The sequence below is a fragment of the Patagioenas fasciata genome, chromosome Z, assembly GCF_037038585.1.
Source record: "Patagioenas fasciata isolate bPatFas1 chromosome Z, bPatFas1.hap1, whole genome shotgun sequence".
Lineage (NCBI taxonomy): Eukaryota > Metazoa > Chordata > Aves > Columbiformes > Columbidae > Patagioenas > Patagioenas fasciata.
This window is the reverse complement of record NC_092560.1, coordinates 53,232,399-53,250,647: the sequence shown is the minus strand read 5'-3', so window position 1 is coordinate 53,250,647 and position 18,249 is coordinate 53,232,399. Positions and strand designations below refer to the sequence as shown.

The 18,249-nt window shown below is 34.9% G+C and overlaps 1 protein-coding gene across 1 annotated transcript in view; it reads left to right on the top strand.

Annotated features, from left to right (window-relative positions):
* Window positions 1-18,249, top strand: part of CEP120 (centrosomal protein 120) — a 39,876-nt gene that overhangs the window by 1,623 nt on the left and 20,004 nt on the right. The window contains exons 2-15 of the mRNA XM_065860711.2: window positions 26-182; window positions 1,093-1,207; window positions 2,027-2,168; window positions 4,789-4,937; window positions 6,135-6,332; window positions 8,569-8,796; window positions 9,041-9,248; window positions 10,269-10,376; window positions 11,584-11,761; window positions 13,946-14,095; window positions 14,941-15,123; window positions 17,001-17,097; window positions 17,183-17,335; window positions 18,047-18,136. Of these exons, the coding sequence (XP_065716783.1) occupies window positions 26-182; window positions 1,093-1,207; window positions 2,027-2,168; window positions 4,789-4,937; window positions 6,135-6,332; window positions 8,569-8,796; window positions 9,041-9,248; window positions 10,269-10,376; window positions 11,584-11,761; window positions 13,946-14,095; window positions 14,941-15,123; window positions 17,001-17,097; window positions 17,183-17,335; window positions 18,047-18,136 (2,156 nt within the window). The remainder of the gene's footprint in view (window positions 1-25; window positions 183-1,092; window positions 1,208-2,026; window positions 2,169-4,788; window positions 4,938-6,134; window positions 6,333-8,568; window positions 8,797-9,040; window positions 9,249-10,268; window positions 10,377-11,583; window positions 11,762-13,945; window positions 14,096-14,940; window positions 15,124-17,000; window positions 17,098-17,182; window positions 17,336-18,046; window positions 18,137-18,249) is intronic.

Genomic DNA, 18,249 nt, shown 5'->3' with positions numbered 1-18,249 from the left:
GTGTGGCAATTACACTCTTTTACAGGGCGCTATTTTCCAAAACGACCCAAGCATATGCTTATAGTTGAAGCAAAGTTTGATGGTGAACAGCTGGCTACTGATCCTGTAGAGCATACAGATCAGCCAGAATTTGCTACGGAATTGGCTTGGGAACTTGATAGGAAAGCACTTCATCAGCACAGGTAACATTAAAAAGTGAAGTCTAAGTTTTGATCAATTTTAATTTTCTTGGTTTTTTTACACCTGCTGAAGCACAATTTTTATGTTACTGTCATCTGATTTTTTTTTTTTTTTTTTTTTTGAAACTTTCTTCTAGCTGTGCACTGATCTACCATAATGTTGCCACAATGAGCAAAAGTAGTATGTGGCAAGATAAGTGATGTTTAAAATTTAAAAAGGGTATGTTTTTATACTACTGAAAAAACCCCAAGAGTTTACAGCAAGTTAATAATGATATAGGCCATGTATTGGATTTAGGCTTTCTTATGTATCCTGTGACACACAATTCATTTCAAGCCTGAAAAGCCCAATGTCAGAAGAGCTGAGAAATTGAATAAGGTTTCCATAAATGTCGTTTGGTTTTGACTGACAGATTACAGTATTACCTCTATATTTTCAAAGATATTAAAAAGGCCATATTATCTTTGATTTTTAATGAGAGAAAAATACGTTATGATAGACACCTTATCTATGCATATAAGTATAGTCAGGTGCTTTGCACAAAAATCTATTTTGTAAGTAATGTTTTTTAGCTACCCTCACAAGTGAAATTCCAGTTTCATGTAAGGTGCAGTGCTTATTTCTTGTACGTGGATGCGATTGAATTTATTTGTCACTAATGTCTTTTTAATTGCACTTGGGACTCTGTGAGACTCCAATATACTCTTATTACAAAATTAATCCACTTGTTAATTCTCTCACTTAGTGATGAATTTTTGGTACGTTCAATATAAACTCAGTTTCTCAACTACTAAAATTAGTTACGTAACAAATCTTGTATCGTTGGTCTGCTTAAAACTTAAGAATTATTATTCTGAACTGACTACAGGAATAACTTTTACATTTTGGATTTCAACTGAGTTGTTCTTTCAGGCTGCAGCGTACGCCTATCAAACTTCAGTGTTTTGCATTGGATACTGTATCTTCAGCTAAAGAGAATATAGGCTATATTGTACTTGATCTAAGGGCTGTGCAGGAAAATAAGCAGGTATGTTATTGGATATAAAGCTTTTAAAAATTTGCATTTTGACAACAGTACTGTTACGGATAGAATTTGAATTAAAGCACAGACAAAGCTTTTTTTTAGAGGAGAAACATCTTGACTCTTAAAAGAACATGGGCAAATTAAAATACTTTTGTACTAATCTTTCACATTTGAATTTGAGAATTAGAACACTTGTAAGCAATACTTTTAAGCAATTTCATGAATCAGTGGGATTATCCAAGCAATTGGTATTGAACAATTTGAGTCTTCATCATGAGTCTCAAGATGTTTTTTTAATAGGTCTCTGTGGAAGATGTTAGGCAGTCAGAAGTTAAAGCCACATAACACAGCATAGAGTAAACAAAACGCAATTGTTTATATAAATTTGATTAATCAAAATTGTGTTGTGCTTGATCAAAACGTAACTCTGATGTGGGTCATAACAGGACTCTGTCCTATTTTGACATCAAACTTTTTAAGAATTTGTGAACCATGTAACTTACCGTGCACTTTCGGTTTGGAACTAGAAGATTTTATCTTCTAATCAAAGATGTATAGCATATTTTTCTTGCTAACTTGTTTACTGTGCAAATCAGGGGAGAGAGTGTGTTCACCTGGTCTTCCAGAAATCATTCTATAAAAACATTTAATATAATAGTGCACTCAAATCAGAAGAAACTTTTGGAAATAAAAATCAAGGTATATTTTTGTAGATGATAAAGTAGAAATGCTAGAGCAAGTATATTTTTTCTTAACCATATTATATTATTTTCCTGATTTTTTTTAAATACTTTTTCCAAATTTTTGTTTTTAATTATATAGACACCAAAATGGTATCCTCTGCTTAGTAACAAGTACACTAAATTTAAATCTGAAATACAAGTAGGTGTCGTGTTGGAGACTGATTCAAAAGCAATGCTTGATGGTTTTAAAGCAAAGGAGGCACCCCCTAGAGAAGGGAAGGGTAAGTAACATAATGTCTCTCACTTGGAATTAAAAATGTTTCTGTGCTAGATGAACATCCCACTGTTCCAAATGAGTTGTTTTGAATATCAAGAGAATTTTAATTTCATAGTATTTCCGATGCAAATCCTTTACAGCTGATTAATGTACCTTGCAGTAATAACTTTACAAGGATTCTTTATTGTGGTAACAGTGTGACTTTCAGGTGGATGGTGTCGTGAACCAACTGGCCTTTAAAAGAAGAATCAGCGACTCATCGTTTACTCCTCTGGCCATTTTATCCATATTTCAGGGCTTTAAAAATTCTGTAATAGAAGAAATAAGAAAGGAGCTTCTTTACAGAATGCATTTTCAATAGTTTGGTGTTGGAATTACAAAGTAGTACCATATTTCATTTGTTGGGTAGGCTGCTTCTCTTTTCTGATAGGTTTTTCACCTAACCTATATAATTCACTACTTAAATGACTTTCTACTGATAAGTTTTGGTTTTTTTTAGCAACATCTACTTTAACTGTTGGGACTCATTCAATTTATGGATTCCCTTGTACATACAAAAGTGATTATTGAAATTTACCAGAACTCAAATATTAATGATAGTAGGTGACTTTATGTACAGTGCTTTTCAATAATTTCTTGTATCTGGAATTTTTTTTAATGCAAGTTAGTAGTTTAGAAAACAAAACCGACCTTTAGAAATTTGATTAAAAAACTTCTAAACCAAAACCAGATTTACCTCTCCCCTCATTCCCCATCCAAAAGCCTATCTACTTCATTTCTAAAAACAGGCACTGTTACAACTCACAGATTTTCTCCTAGTTATCTTATGATACTTTGCGTTCTTGCCCCGAGGATAACTGTTCCCTAATTCTAAATTCGTCATCTGCTTGTCATGATCTGTGGCTGTGGTTTTGTTAAAAAAGTGGTCAGTGGCAGTAAGTGTTTTTTAAGGTTTCTGGCCCAAACTTTGACTTGACTGCATTACAAAAGTGATTATGGTAGTATTGGTGTAAGCTAAGTTAATACACTGGAACTTCATTCTTTCAGGTTCACAACAAAGCACAGGAATTTTGCATTCTGTAAAACTTGTAAAGGAGGCTAGGAACTACTGTAAATAATTTATTAAGATGCACTTCCCTTTTGATCTTTCTGCCCAGAAGTACTCCCACTCCTGCTGACGCTGGCAGAAAATACAATAAATCCCTTCTGCCTTCACCCAACACTGTCTTCCACTTCTTTTTGTGGAATAATTGATTCAAACATGTTTGGTTGCTTTTCCCATTCTTCTGTCATCTCAATATTAGTCAAAATCATATTTAGGCAATGGAGGAAAACAAAAGTAGAGATTTTTGCAGATTTAAAGTTAATGGTCCAAGCACTGAGTATGGCAAAACTAGACTACCCAGTACTCAGGTAGTTAAGGAGATGTTTTAAGTTTAGGATTCATGCACTGTGATTTTGAGGTTTTCTCTGGTGGAGTATTTTGGTTCTTTTTCCCTTCATTGACCAAAGTGGTCTAATGTTTCCAGTGCTTGAAATGGAGCCTTTTGGTTCACAACCAAAAGGGGCTGTGTGATTATTGTTACTATTTGGTGTAACTTGAGGTGCTTTGAAATGTATTGAATTACTGACACTGTACAGTAGAAACTAGTAAACCAGAATACACTGTCAAATGCACTTAAGACTTTAGGTGAAAAATATATAAATGAAACATTCCACAGGTCTGTGGAATGAGACTGTGTGCACATACACAGGCACATCGCAAGAAAAGCCAGAGGCCACGGATGCATTTGCAAAGAGCAAGTTTTATTTTAGTTACCTCTCTACTGGGGGATCTCCGAAGCCACACCTAAGCTCCCAGGCAGAGGTGACACAAACGGGGACGCAGGCGCTGGTCAGTTCAGCCCTGCTGGAAGATCGCTGGGCCTGCTGAGCTCGCCTGTATTTCAAGGCTTCAGGCAGGCGCAGCCTCCCGCTCTTTCTCACAACAAAGCAGGAATCTCAGACACAGTGATAAGGTGCCCAGAGTTTCTCCCAGGCCTGTGTTATCTAACACAGAGCTTCTACTCATCAAGCACACAAGGTCAGTAAGACAATTAGTGTGATGTGTGTGCTTTTTCTACAGACAGGTGCAAGTCACTTGAGCGTATTTACATTTAACTAACCTCCTCGCCAAATCTTCCGCTATATCCCCATACAGAGACATCCTACTTCTTTCAACAGTTGAACAGATTGTCATATGCAGTTAGTGTCTTTCAATTCTTTAGTGAGTAAAATAAAGACATGATAGAATCGAACATAATGAAATAAAGTTTGGGTCACTGTAATGTTACTCACTGTGATATTAAATAAAAATAGGCACTAGCATTCTGTCTAGCATAATGTTCAAAGTAACATCTATACTCCCTGAACAGAAATTAATTTCTGGGTTTTTTTGGTAGCTATAGCTAAGTATACTTAGGGACTATTTTAGTTTGAAATGCTTTGGAACCAGGCATCAGTATCTTTTCTTATAATTTTTCTTTCCACACATATATAAAATTGTAATTTTACCTTTAATTATTGTAAGATTCCTGCACTGATTAATAAGCTCAACAGTTACTTACATTTTTTTTCTCTCTTAGCACCTGCCCTTCTTTCTGCACTAGACTCTAAAAGTATTGTACCAGTCTTGAATGAGGAAGAGGGCTATCATCAAATTGGACCAGCAGAGTATTGCAGAGACTACTTTGTCTTGTCTGTAACTATTGCATTTGCCACACAGTTGGAACAGGTTTGTTTCCTTGCTATATGTTCTTAAGAGGTACTATCCTATGTTTGTATTTTCACCCTCTCATTTATTTCTAGTTAGGATTTTTTTATTGTCTTGTAAGTTTATTGCAATAAATAGACTTGTCCCGTAATGAAATACATATATTAATTTTAATTTTGAAACTTTATGTAATATTTACATGTCAAATTACAGGTGAAAGATCGGCATTCTTTTGGAGTACTAAAATTGTATTTACTTTAAATGAAGCACTTTTATGAAGTGTGTACATTTATACTACAGTGTAGTATTAAAGGTAGGTGTATGGATAATATCAGTGTTACTCAAGTTCAAACAGAATGAAATACCTTTCAAATCCATAAGATATATGAAACAGTAGAGTTTGTGTTGCCTAAGGGGAGGACTTAGTAGCTAGGGTGAAGTGCCATGCTTATGTGATTATTTCAGCTTTAGACCTCGGGTCCTGTGTTTACACTGTGCTGTACCACACTGGTACACATTGTCTGATTTAAAAATATAGGTATGCCTGAGTTACTGTGAAAGTAATGACTCCAAGCTGGCATGATTTTAATTGATCTATAGTTCATGGTGTATGATGAACTCTTTTCAGTCTTTTCATCTTTTTTTCTGAGAAAATAATTTTCCGTGTCAGAATTACAGGGCTTTGTAAAGTAAATTTACTGTGATCACTCTGGGGTAGCTTGTGCCTTTTTAGGCATTGAACTCACAGTCACAGTGGCTGCCAGCTGAGGTACCTGTTTCTGGCTGTTCCAGTCTTTTGTTCAATTGCCTATGTTATTATATAACTCGGTATCTAATTTGCATTGTTTGTTTACACTGTAAATATTTTGTGGAAGCACTGCTCATTTCTGAATATTTAAGCAATGCCTGACATTATTGAGTATATCGTGTCAGTTACAATCCTTGGTGCTGATAAATTGTAAAGTTAGATCAAAATGAGTCACTTTGGAAGTTATTGGTATACTTCTAAAGAAGGGTTGGCTGGTTTGTTTGGTTTTTTAATTCAGTTTAAGTATCAAAGTTTTCTTTGTATTTTATATGTGTAGTGGAAACTACGATTTAGGTCAGCTGCTCAGTAGTTTGAGATCACTTTAAGCTGTTTGATTTCTGAGCTAATGCTTAAGGATTACTGTAACTGTACATTAATGAGAGATACATTCTTCTCTGCATCTTTTTTAGTTAGTTCCTAGTACTATGAAACTTCCTGAACGACAGCCCGAGTTTTTTTTCTACTACTCATTACTGGGAAATGATGTCACAAATGAACCTTTCACTGATTTAATTAATCCAAACTTTGAGCCAGAAAGAGCTTCAGTTCGAATACGTAGTACAGCTGATGTCCTTCAAGTTTATCTTTGTGCACAGTCAAAGTTGCAGGTAAGCTGATTCTTCTCAAATGTGAATGAAAATAAGTAATGAAAATAGATAAATAGAATATGGCTCAGGCTGGAACTGGAAAGCATTTTTCTTCACAAAACTAGATTGTATTACAGCATTTTATCTCAAATATAAGTTGATTCTCTTGTTGATGGGAGGGAAACCTTAGAAGCAAGTTTCCCAGTTCAGATGGAGTGCAGTCTCTTTAGTATGGTCACCACAGTAAGCTGTGTTACACATTATGATAAAAGGCATTACAGAAACATGATATTGCAAAGAGTTAATATGGCATTCTCAAGAGCTTTGAACTCTGGGACTTACTCTGCAATCAGACCATCTGCAACCCACAATCCTGCTTGTGCTGCTTGTGATAGCCTCACCCACACCAGCTGCTCAGATCACACTTGCCTAAAATCACTGCCCTCAGCACTCTTTTTGAATAATAAAGGGGGGGGTCTGGCTTTTTTCATGCTCTGTAACCAAATGCTATTTTTAAATATACTACAACCCTATTTGGGCTGTTAGGGGGTATTGCTTATCTTTAGCTATGCCTTTAAAGTGAGGCATGGTTTAGTGGTTCAGTTGCCAGTGTTAGGTTTACAGTTGGACTCAATGATCTTAAGGGTCTTTTCCAATGTAAATGAGTCTAGGATTCTGAATATTGGGTAGCACTGAAATGGTTTATGGCAATCTGTGTCTGGCTCACACTTAACTCATTGCAAAACAAGAGAACTTGGTTGAGGGTAGTACAGGGTTTCTAATAACATAGCAGGTAAATGGGACAGTGGTAGTTATGCAAAGGAAGTATTTGATCTGGACTCTTTTGAAGTTGTTTCTGTACATTTGTACAGACCATTCGAGTTCTGTTACCCAGGTTAGTTTAAAAATATTTCTGGTTAAATCTTAAATTGTTTCAGATTTTTTTGTCTCAACTTTAGATATTTTTCTTCTGACAGCTTTTGGACAAACATATGCACTGATGTGTTTGGAATTTAATCTTAATCTATGGTCCTGAAACTAAGTATTTAATGTAGCATATATTATATATATGTGCACATGCAGAGACTTATGCATGTTTTCATCATGTCAAAGAATGGCGTTTTGAACCAGAGTTGTCTGGAAGTCAGATCTACATCTGGTTTATGGTTTTCTTTGACTTCTCACTCAGCTTCTTAACATTCAGGATATAGGATCAGAGCACTGTATTCTGATCCTATATATATATATATATATATATATATATATATATATGTATATATATTTTTTTTTTTTTACAAAAATGAAGATTTTTATTGTAAAAGGTGCCAGCTGCCAGACAAGGGTGGGTGTGTATGTGTGTGTATATATATATATGTATGTATATATGTGTGTGTGTGTGTATCTTGTATGATTGTATTGGTATATATGTGTATGTGCATATATAGACACACACCTAGGCCTGTATTTTGGCAGTTGACGCCTTTTAGCATTAAAGTCTTCATTAAGTGTAATAAATATTAAGGATCAGTATACAGTGTTCCGATCTTCTAAAACAGAACTGAAGTGACTCTTACTTGGGAAAGAGCAAGTTGGTATGTAAGTTTCAAAAAGTAATGCTTACTGAGGAAAATAAATTACACTAGAGTGTGTTGGATTTTTTAAGAACCATTTCATACTTGGGTGGAAAATATTAAATATTATCATAAATTAGTATAAAAAGTAGTATTAGAAAGTATTATTATACTAAGCTGTGGAAGGAAGAAAGAGTTGAGTTAAGTTTTGAAAAAGGGAAAATGATTCTTGGCAGGAATTAAGAACAGTTATTTAATTTCAAAAATCCGTGCTATCTAAGTGGTGTCTAAATGTATACACAAAGGCTGAGCTTTCAAGTAGCTTTTTTTCTTTATGTTGCAGTCACGTATTTTATATGCCTATTCAATAAGGGTAAGAATCTGCACTGTGTTTAGAAGTCACAGGCTATTGAATCTTTCAGAAGGGATAATACGACGCAGACCCTCAGAAGGGCAGTGCAGGGATCTGCTACTGTGCTAGCACTGGGCAAATCCTACCTGCTCAATACTGAAATTTCATAGCTGTTTCATACTGCTCAAAACACTTGTTCTCAGCATAGAGGGACTAGACTATGGATGATTAGTTTACTAACAGTAACATAAATATAACAAATTAGAGGGTGAACAGACAACTTGAGTGGAAACGCACGTGGCAGTTATTTTCTAGCACTCTTGTATGTACACAGATCCACCTTTGCTGTGGGGACCAGTCTCTTGGAAGCACTGAAATACCGCTTTCTGGGCTACTGAAGAAAGGAAATGTGGAGATTGATCAGCACCCTGTGGCAATAGAAGGAGCATTTGTCCTTGTTCCACCCAATAAAGCTAAACAGAAACTGCCACAGATGCCTCTGGATATGGCTCCTACTGTTGGGGTATCTGTAATTCTGCAAAGGGAGAGTACGATTGCCCAGGTATAGCTTACTCATTTATTGTTGTTTTAGACAGTGTTGCACAGTTTAATGTTAAAATACAGTATTTCTAGGTCATATTTGAAGATGTAAAAGAAAACTGGAAAGAATAATTTGCTTTATGTATAGAATCCTTTTATTACTTTATTTTTCTATGTCAGAAAAATAATCTCAAACTATAAAAATGTTGTAGACAGCATTTCAGTATAAGCCATCATCAATAAGACAACTATGTCACTTTACTCAGCCTTTGATTCCCTTAAATGCTCAAGTGGAACCCAAACAACCACAGGAGAAAGTTCTTTCACCTATTACTGGAAAAAAAGAGGGCCTGCAGCAGAGATCCCAGAACGTCCCATCCCAAGATGACCGCTCTTCTTCAACAGAAGATGAAGCAACAGAAAGTGAAGTGGAAAGTCTTAAGTTTGAAAAAAGCATGAAACCAAAGCAAAATGGTATGTGCTATACAGTTTTTTTCCTCAGTTGTCAAGTATGGTGTTATGTCATGTACTACTCACTTATGATGATATATTTCAGGCAAGCAATAATTATTTCCATAAAACAAATAATAAAAGGAGGAAAAAATATTGTGATTTGAACATGGCGGTTGTTGACAAACCGTGGAAGACCCAGATTGGGAATTTTGTAGTGTGTAGTTTACAAGTGATGCTGATGACCATCAGCTTGAGAAATAATACCAGACATGTTTAGAATTCCCTGAATTTGAGAGTGGGAAGGTTCATTACAATAGCCTTGAAGAAGCTGCTCAATGAGGAGATGTAAAAGTTCGACCATTTCATTTATTAAATAGAAAGGCAAAAGAAATGTGGGATTTTTTACTATGTGGATAATAAATTGTGAAAACAAACTTTCATACTATACAGATTTCTGGGCAACACCAAGTATCTGGTTTTCTTGTTTGTTTATTTTTACACTGTCCTTTTGTAGGGACATGGTAGCCCACATAACCTTCTATTACTTCCCTTGTTTTGTTTTTGGTTTGGGGACTGCATTGGTGAAAAGCTAAAGAAGAACAAGAGGTGAGAGAGGAAGAAATACTATAATGATAGAGTAAAGCTCGGAAGAAAGCATATTAGTTTGCCAAGCATTACTAAATATGCATCTTCTTAAGAGATGATTATGAATAAGCTGCATGATTATTTTTCCGATTTGTATTACTGGTTTTTTGGTTTTTTTTTTGAGATTGGTCTTAAAGACAGCCAGTTCTGTAGAGGAAAATCTGTCTTAGGATTTGCTTTCAGGATTTGTCTGCTAATCCTAACTGATCTTAACTGAGCAAGGATTAAGTCCTTTATGTGGAATGTATCAAGAATAAGAATCGTGAACCCAGCAGCTGGTTTGAATCGGCAGTTAAGAAATCTAGGATTGTGCTTTTTTTATTCATAGTAATAATAAGTTTACAATTCTCCGTTTTGGTAAGATATAAAATATATCATTTCATGTTTGTCTTTCAGGGCTGGTGACTGAGTCTTGCCAAGAGGTTAACAAGTATACTGAAGAGCTTCCAGTTTTTAAATCACAGGGCAGAGCAAAGACACCTCTGTCAGATCTGCAAAATTCCAGTAATGTACAATTTATCTAATTTATTACATTGAATGAAACTTGAGTATGTTAGCAACTTAAATGAATTTTAACAGTACGCTGATTTTTGTTCTCTTGTCTGTCACAGCGTTAAACTCCTAATCAATCTTTCATTGCATCAAGCAATCTAGTTACGTTTTATCTGAATCACTTAATAATGAAATAATTTTATGTTGTGCTAACTAGCTGATATTGAAGTATTATTGTTTTCTTCTTCTTTATATTGTGACTGTTAATGCAAATAAAACACTCAAAAACAAGCAGGAAAAAAGTCAATGCTAGCAATGATGTATTTTTAAAAAATATCAAAAATGGAAACACTTTAGATTATTACGGAGAAAGAGGATCAGAACAACTAGCACTTGAAAAAGGTAGTTGCGTTGATCTCTGACAGTTTTTTTGCCTTTTTTCTCTTTTACTATCTGGACACCTTGTCTGTAAAACTTGTAGTTTGACCTTTTACGCTTAGAGAACAGTATTGGGTTCCAGTGTAAGGACTTGAGAAGCCTGGATGCAATTGGACAGGCACTCACTGTGGCTCTGCTTCCTAAATTGTAAAATAGATGTCATGGTAGTTGGGTTCTGATCAAAGGGCATAAACAAATGTGCTTTACAGAACTAGCTAGAGCATTTTGGTTTATTTCAATTGTTAAAAGTCAGCTTCGGACCAGCAGTTGATGCTGTCTTACAGGACCACTGTAACTGACTTGATGCTCTGTCTCTTTCAGTCCCAAAGCAAACCAAATTTCTGCAAATGTTTGGTTTTTGTTTTGTTGTTAGCCCACCTCTTCTGCATGCCCTCAAGCTGGCTAGGAACAATTCTGTGTACTTTTGAAACTGAAGTATTATAGCAGCCTTCGGAAGCATTTGATACCTTGGGTCTTTGTGTAAACTTCTTCCCTGAGAAACTTACATAGCTCTGAAGATTAATTAAAAGGAAAAAATATTACAGTATCCGTTAAGACTTAAAGCATGTTTGGTTTGGTGTTTTTTCTTTGGAAGCAGTAAGTTAAAAACAGAATAGCTAATTTTCGTAACATTGGCTTATATTACAAGGAATTTAAATCTCTTTGGCAAGCAACCTATCTGTACTTGCATTTAAAATGTGAGACTTGTCTTTAATATATTTGTTATTTGTGGCAGAAGAAATTATTAAAAATACACACAAATTCTCTTCTGTGTTTTCAGCTCATAAGGGTCCAGTTGCTGCATCTCAGCCCAACCCTGTGGGTGCATCCAGCTCTTCTGAGCCTGTGTCAGCACAGAAAATTGTCATTCCAGCAGCCTCTCACCATTTTTGCTTTTCAATAGACTTGCGAAGTATCCGTGGTTTGGAAGTTGGTTTTCCAATACATTGCATTTTAAGGTACAACTTAGTATTGTTCATCTTATTATTGGTGATAATGGTACCTTTCTTTTTAATACAAAGCCTTCATAAGCTGAATGATTGGTGGCAGTGTGCTGCCTGATGCCTTTTACCTTTATGTAGCTGATTTTCAGTAGCAGAATACTTTGAAATGTTCATCTGGTTCATCACTAAAATTCTGACCATTACAGCATTCAAGATATTTAGCACTTCACCTGCACTGTAATTAGTATAAAATCTTGTCTGAATATCTGAGCTCAGACAATGCAGATCATCATTCAGTCCTTAGAGAGAAGGAGGGTTGTTTGTCTCCTTACTTTCTGGCTACCTTCCCAGCTGATCGAATAAGTGATTTCTGTAGCTTTCGATTTCTCCATCAAGAACTACTTCTAGCATTTTAGTAGGAGACAGATCACCTGGTTTGTGTGTGATAGTGAATCTAAAGTAAGCACATTCCAGTCTTAAAGTGAAGAAACGTTGTAGTAAATCCATTATCATTCTGAGAGGTAATATCAGGGGTTTTTTGTAGTCATTGCATAGAAGAAGCAAAGCTTAGTAGGGAGAAGTAGCATATTTTGTTACATTAATTTGTGAGTTACGAAAAAAGATGGTTTTTGGATACGTGAGTTTTGTGCTTGGAGTAGAAGTAGAAAACTAGCAGTGCTGGTTTGGAGCAATTCCTTAGAGATTAGTTTGTTGCTGATGTCAATGTGAAAGAAAATATGAGAGCACTTTTGGAGAAAAGCAGATGTTAGCTGGAAGGTGAATGCTAAGTTAGAAGAATAACAACTAAAAAGATGAAGGACCAGTTAAATGTAAGGAGTTTTGTTTTAGTTTTTCCCTAGTGTTTTAAGATAAAGATTTAATAGATACAGGGAGAATTTTTTTTAAGAAAATAAAAATCCTGCTTTGTGGAATACTAGTTATTAATGAGATATGTAAATTCAGTGGTTCGTACCAGTTTTTACAGTTTGCCTTCTAGTTTCCATTAGGGCCCTTGCACGTGATGAAGCTATCTTTAAATGATTTGATTTGAGAGTTGAGTATTTGTGGCTGTGGAAGTGCATGTGCATTTGCTTAACATTTGTTCTGATAGTTTGGTTCAATACAGTTCTAACTTGTCACCGGGAAGTCTATTTGTGTTAATGATTCTTGGAGTTTAGTCTTTGATTGAACTAGGATGAAAAGGCAGGGTTGAAGTGGAGTATTTTAGAACACAACTAATATAGATTGCATAATTAATGGTTTTCCATATAGTCTATATGATTAAATAGTATGTGGAAAACAACATAGAATAAATGGAATTTTGTCACACAAAATCTTTTTCACATAACTTTCCAAAAACTAATGCTTCAGTGAGAACACATGTTTTGCTGTTCCATGCACTTCAACTTTACAGTTAGTTATGAATATGGAAAGAAACTGAAGAGGAGAAACATCTAAACACATAAATGCTAAGAAAAGTTACAGGGTAAAAAAATTGCATTTTCACTGTATACCTGGAGCATTATTTCATTCAGGTTTAAACAGGCTCTTTAAACAGTTCTGCACAAACAGTTGAAGTATGGAATTTTATTAGTGGCAGCATTTGATGTAGCATTTATTTTATTAGTAACTTAGCTGGAAGCTGGCATCATCAATTTGAGCAAAGCTCAAGAGATTCTTAGTCTCCCCTTTGTTGTAGTTTATCATACACTGAATTGTGCCAGTAGAGTAGTACAGGTGTCTTTGTAAATCATGTTGGTAAAATGGTTCATCTTTTAGTGAATTGAACCATTGGAATTAAAAATTAAATATTTCAAAAGTGACAGAAATTTTCAAATGGTTCTGACATTGTATACATATGTATACTTAGTTATGAATTATTACATGTTAGACCAGGCTTAGCTGTAAATACAGTTATAAATGTTCCCAAGTAGCCATCTGCATCTGAATATAATATTCCTTTCTCTTATTTCTCTGCTTTCTTTATATAATAATTGCGGAATTGTAATGAAATTTGAATTGATAGTGTTGTGAACATACAGGTTATTAAAGCTCTTTTGTCAAAATAACAGGAAATATAAATGAAGGTGGATCAGTGCTTCAGTAAAAGTTGTCTAAATAGGTTTTCTTGTAGAAGGTATATGAAAAAAATATTAATTTATTAAATTATTTGCTTGACTTTGTTATTGTTTCTGTTAGGTACTCGTATCCGTTTTTTGGCAGTGCAGCGCCTGTTATGACAAGCCCACCTGTAGAAGTCAGAAAGAACATGGAAGTCTTTCTTCCACAGTCCTACTGTGCATTTGACTTTGCAACCATACCTCATCAGCTTCAAGATACATTCTTCAGGTGATAACTTGCATTCTTTTTACCTTAATTACACTTTCTCTATTTTTTTGTTGTAAATGCAGTCACAAGTTCAAATGTTTTACTTAAGATCATTAGTTTGAGAATTTTGTAAAGATTCCATGTGTTAATGCCAACATGTATTTAAAACACTGCCTTTCCAGTTTCTCTATTACTTACATTTAAAGTCAAGGACTATAAAATTCTTGTTTTTCTCTTGAGTACGTAAGCATGGATCATTGCGTACAGAAACAAGTGCTGCTGTTGTAAGGTGTTAAAGGTTGATAGCGTTGTTTTAACAAAGTGTTACTTCAAATGAAGTGGGTAAGTTTTTCTTTTTAATGCACAATGACTATAGGATATCTTTGAACATACAGCAAGTATGTAGGAAGTACGATGTTGAGGACTATGACACAATTTTCCCAGTAGTCCCACCAGTTTACAATAACTGGTTAAAATGTGAAATAAAGAACCATCAAAACAGTGGTATTTTTTTTAAAGAATAGGTGGAGGAGCTATATTCTGTGAGTGGCAGTGACTAAAACTTATTTATAAATGAAGATGACCTAGGTCTCTTAAGATTATTCGGTCCATCACTTTCACTGCAGCGTTGTTCTTTCTAATAATTTGAGACATGGGTGATAATCTGAACAAAGTGAGTAAGTGATAGAGAAGATACAAAATCAGTCTCATTGCTCTGTGAGTGAGGGGCATCTAACTGCGTGACAAATGTGACCATCACTGATTTGGGAAGTTACTTGAGAAAAGGACTGCATGTTCTACAAAAGAATAGGAATGCTTTGTCTTTTGTGTTGATGGCTGACAGTAAAATCACTTCTTTATTTCAGATTACCTCTGCTGGTTGAATTGTGGCACAAGGATAAAACAGCTAAAGACTTACTTCTAGGGGTGGCAAGACTTCAGCTTTCAGATGTTTTGGCTTCAGAAAAAACGCGGTTCTTGGGTGGTAATGGTGAACAATGCTGGCGTCAGACTTGTAATGAAACAGTCAGTGTCACAGCAGCAGAAGGGTAAAACTATTACAAAAATGACTACTTCTGTAGCAAATTTTGAAGAACTGTGTGCTTAGTATTTCCCTGAGAAGGGGCAAACTCTTCTTGTTTACCTCTTTGAGTAGATAAACCAGGCAGAGAGTACTGCAGTATGGGGGTGGGAGTAGGCATCCAAGAGATGAAAAGTTAAATTTCCACAGGCATATTGTGCAATCCCGCACCACTACTAAAGTCATCATAATAAACCTTCATATAATCACAATCTTGGGTAAGCTTCACAGACAGATTAAAGAAATAAATAATTGGAAAAAATGTTACTGAGACACTTCTTCAAGTTACTTAACAATTGCAAAAAACTCGTATTGCAAAAAAACAGTTAAGAAATTTGTCCACAATATTCTTTTTGATGCAACTGACTTCAGTGAAAGTTAAGAGGACAGGTATATCCATAAAGTGAAGAGGTTTCCTGTTTCAGGATTATACCCTGTGATAGTAGCAGGGGTTTGAGCTTCTGTACATCAGGAGAAGCAGCAGTGATATTAGTTAATATTCTGTCTGAATTGAAAGAAAACTGACTTTGTTTAAATTTTTTTGTGTGAAAGCCAGCACAGCCTGATTTGTTGTGAGTTGCTTTGTGATCCTACTGTACATTAAGGTTCACACTTTCACTAATAAGGTTTGTTAAAATGAAACCTAGTTTTGCGCAGAATAACCACCAGATGGCATTCTAAAAATGTAATCAGGTATCTGAATATTACTCTGCTAATACCTTCCTGGCTTTGGTCTTGTTGCTGAGACATTCTTTTTACACTGATATGTTGAACTGATTTAATTACACAGATTTCTGAGGTCAACTATCTTGAATCTTGGTTTGTTTTTTTTAATCAATGACTGGTAGAAAGTTATCAGAATTTAATGCAGTAATTTGTTAACTTATGTGGAGTACGAATGTTTGTAGTTTTGTGGGTTTTTTTTCCACTTGCAAATAACTGTAGAAGATTTCACCATTGTAAAAATACTTTACAAAATTTCTGTGAAAACCACAGACATGGTTAATTCCTGCAGCTTTTGCTTGCAAATTGCTTGATTCTTAATTCTGTGGCTTCCAGGCTTCCATAACTGAAATGATAGTTTTGTTTCTGGCCAAGTATGGGTCTACACTGCAGTGTACTTTCACGTTCAACTAGTGATAACTTTCAGTTTCATGACTTATGTGGATTCTTTCTCTTGATATCTTTTTGTGCAGAAAACTATCTTTGTTTACTGCATTCTGTCTGATAAGAGATGAGACAGGCAGAGACACACTCTTCTACTTAAGCAGAAACTGCAACAAATTTGAAATGAGTTTATTAAAGTATCTGTTATCTAGCCATTTTTTTGCTGTACAAAAGCAGGTAGATATTTAACTTCTAATGGAATTAAAGCTGTCAGTTTTCTGAGCTGTTTTTCTTTTTTTGTAATCTAAGGATGGCTTACCACACATGATATTGTAAGTGACTTATTATACTGTGGATAACTGGGCAGTTACTGTCAACAACAATACCTGTATTCAACAGATATTTGTTAAAGATTTAAAACTACAGGTACAACTTTGGATCATTCTCTTGTTACAGATACAAGTTGATTTATAGTAAGCTGTTATTTAAATAGCTTCCCAATGACAAGCTATGTGCTAAAGTCAGAAAAAAATATTGTAGATGTGTAAATCAGTCCGTAAGTTAAAACATTATACATGGGAGAACATGTTTGAGCTCTTGTGTAGTCAGCTGTTAGTCTCTGAATTTACATGGAACCTTTTTGGACTTCAACTTTGCTGTTTTCTGTGTGTCTTACATTTCACTTTCTTTGTTTTTAAGACTGTTTTCATTAAAATAATATTCTGTCGCTGTTTATAGGTCAGGCAACAGAGTAGCAGAGCTTTCATATGCTATCACTTTGGAAGACTATGGGCTTGTGAAAATGCAAGAAGTTCTGGTGTCAGATTCTTCTCAAGTAAATGTTACATAAATCTTACCCTTTTTCCTTTGAACACTGAGAAGTTGCATTTCCCATTAAAAATCTACTGTTATTGTGTCAGTGTGTAGGTGCTGGTCAACAACGGCATGTCCCTCACATTCAGCCTCGTTGTGCCCCAGAAAACCATCCAGAACCTCGAGAAACTCTTGAATACAAAGCAGCATTGGAGTTAGAAATGTGGAAGGAAATGCAGGAGGACATTTTTGAAAATCAGGTTTTTAGTCTTTCTGTCTGTTTTCTAAACTGCATGACTACCAGCAGAATTGATCAGAGAAATATTAACTGCATCTTTCTTAAACTTTGCCAGTGTTTCAAACTAAATTTTACTCATATAGAATATTGAAACTTCAGATATACACAAATATTCTCCATACTGTTATGAAATAAGTTTAATTCTTTTCTGTACAGTGACTGAAGTAGTGAAATACAGAATACTCCACAACTTCTCCGTACTTTTTTTATGAGGAACAGTAGATACTTGAGATTCAGACTATTGATGTTAAATATTAACACTGCATTTATTTTCAGTCAAAACCCATTACTGTTTCTACTCTTAAAGTCATTCTACTGTTGAAGTCATGCTAAGTGTTTCTAGAGTTGCATGCTTCTTTTCAAGATATACTGAGAATCTAATATTTACTTGTTACAATATTTTTCTCAAACTTGGGCTACCTTTCATTTTGTGCTCAAGGGTAAGACATTTCTTTCACTGTCAGAATCATAGCTTGAGTTATATAAATCAGTGTACAGAACTTAATTTTTAAATATTTTGCTTCAAGACTTATTTCTGCCAGTGCTCTCTTCTTTAAAGTTGCACTTCCAACAATATTGATTTGGTTTTCTGTTTTGGGGTTTTTGTTTGTTTTCTGTTGCGGTTTTTCTCTTTTTTTTTTTTTTTTTTTGTTTTTTTTTTTAATTTAAAAAGCTTAAAAAGAAGGAAATGGCTCATATGCAAGCACTTGCAGAAGAATGGAAGAAAAGAGATAGAGAGAGAGAAGCATTAGTGCAGAAAAAGGTAAGACTCATTCTTACACTTGCTGAAAAACTCATTATAAATCTCATATCACTATAAAATTTGAAAAATACTTCATAACTATAAAATAGAACAAGGGGCCTATGGTTAGTCTT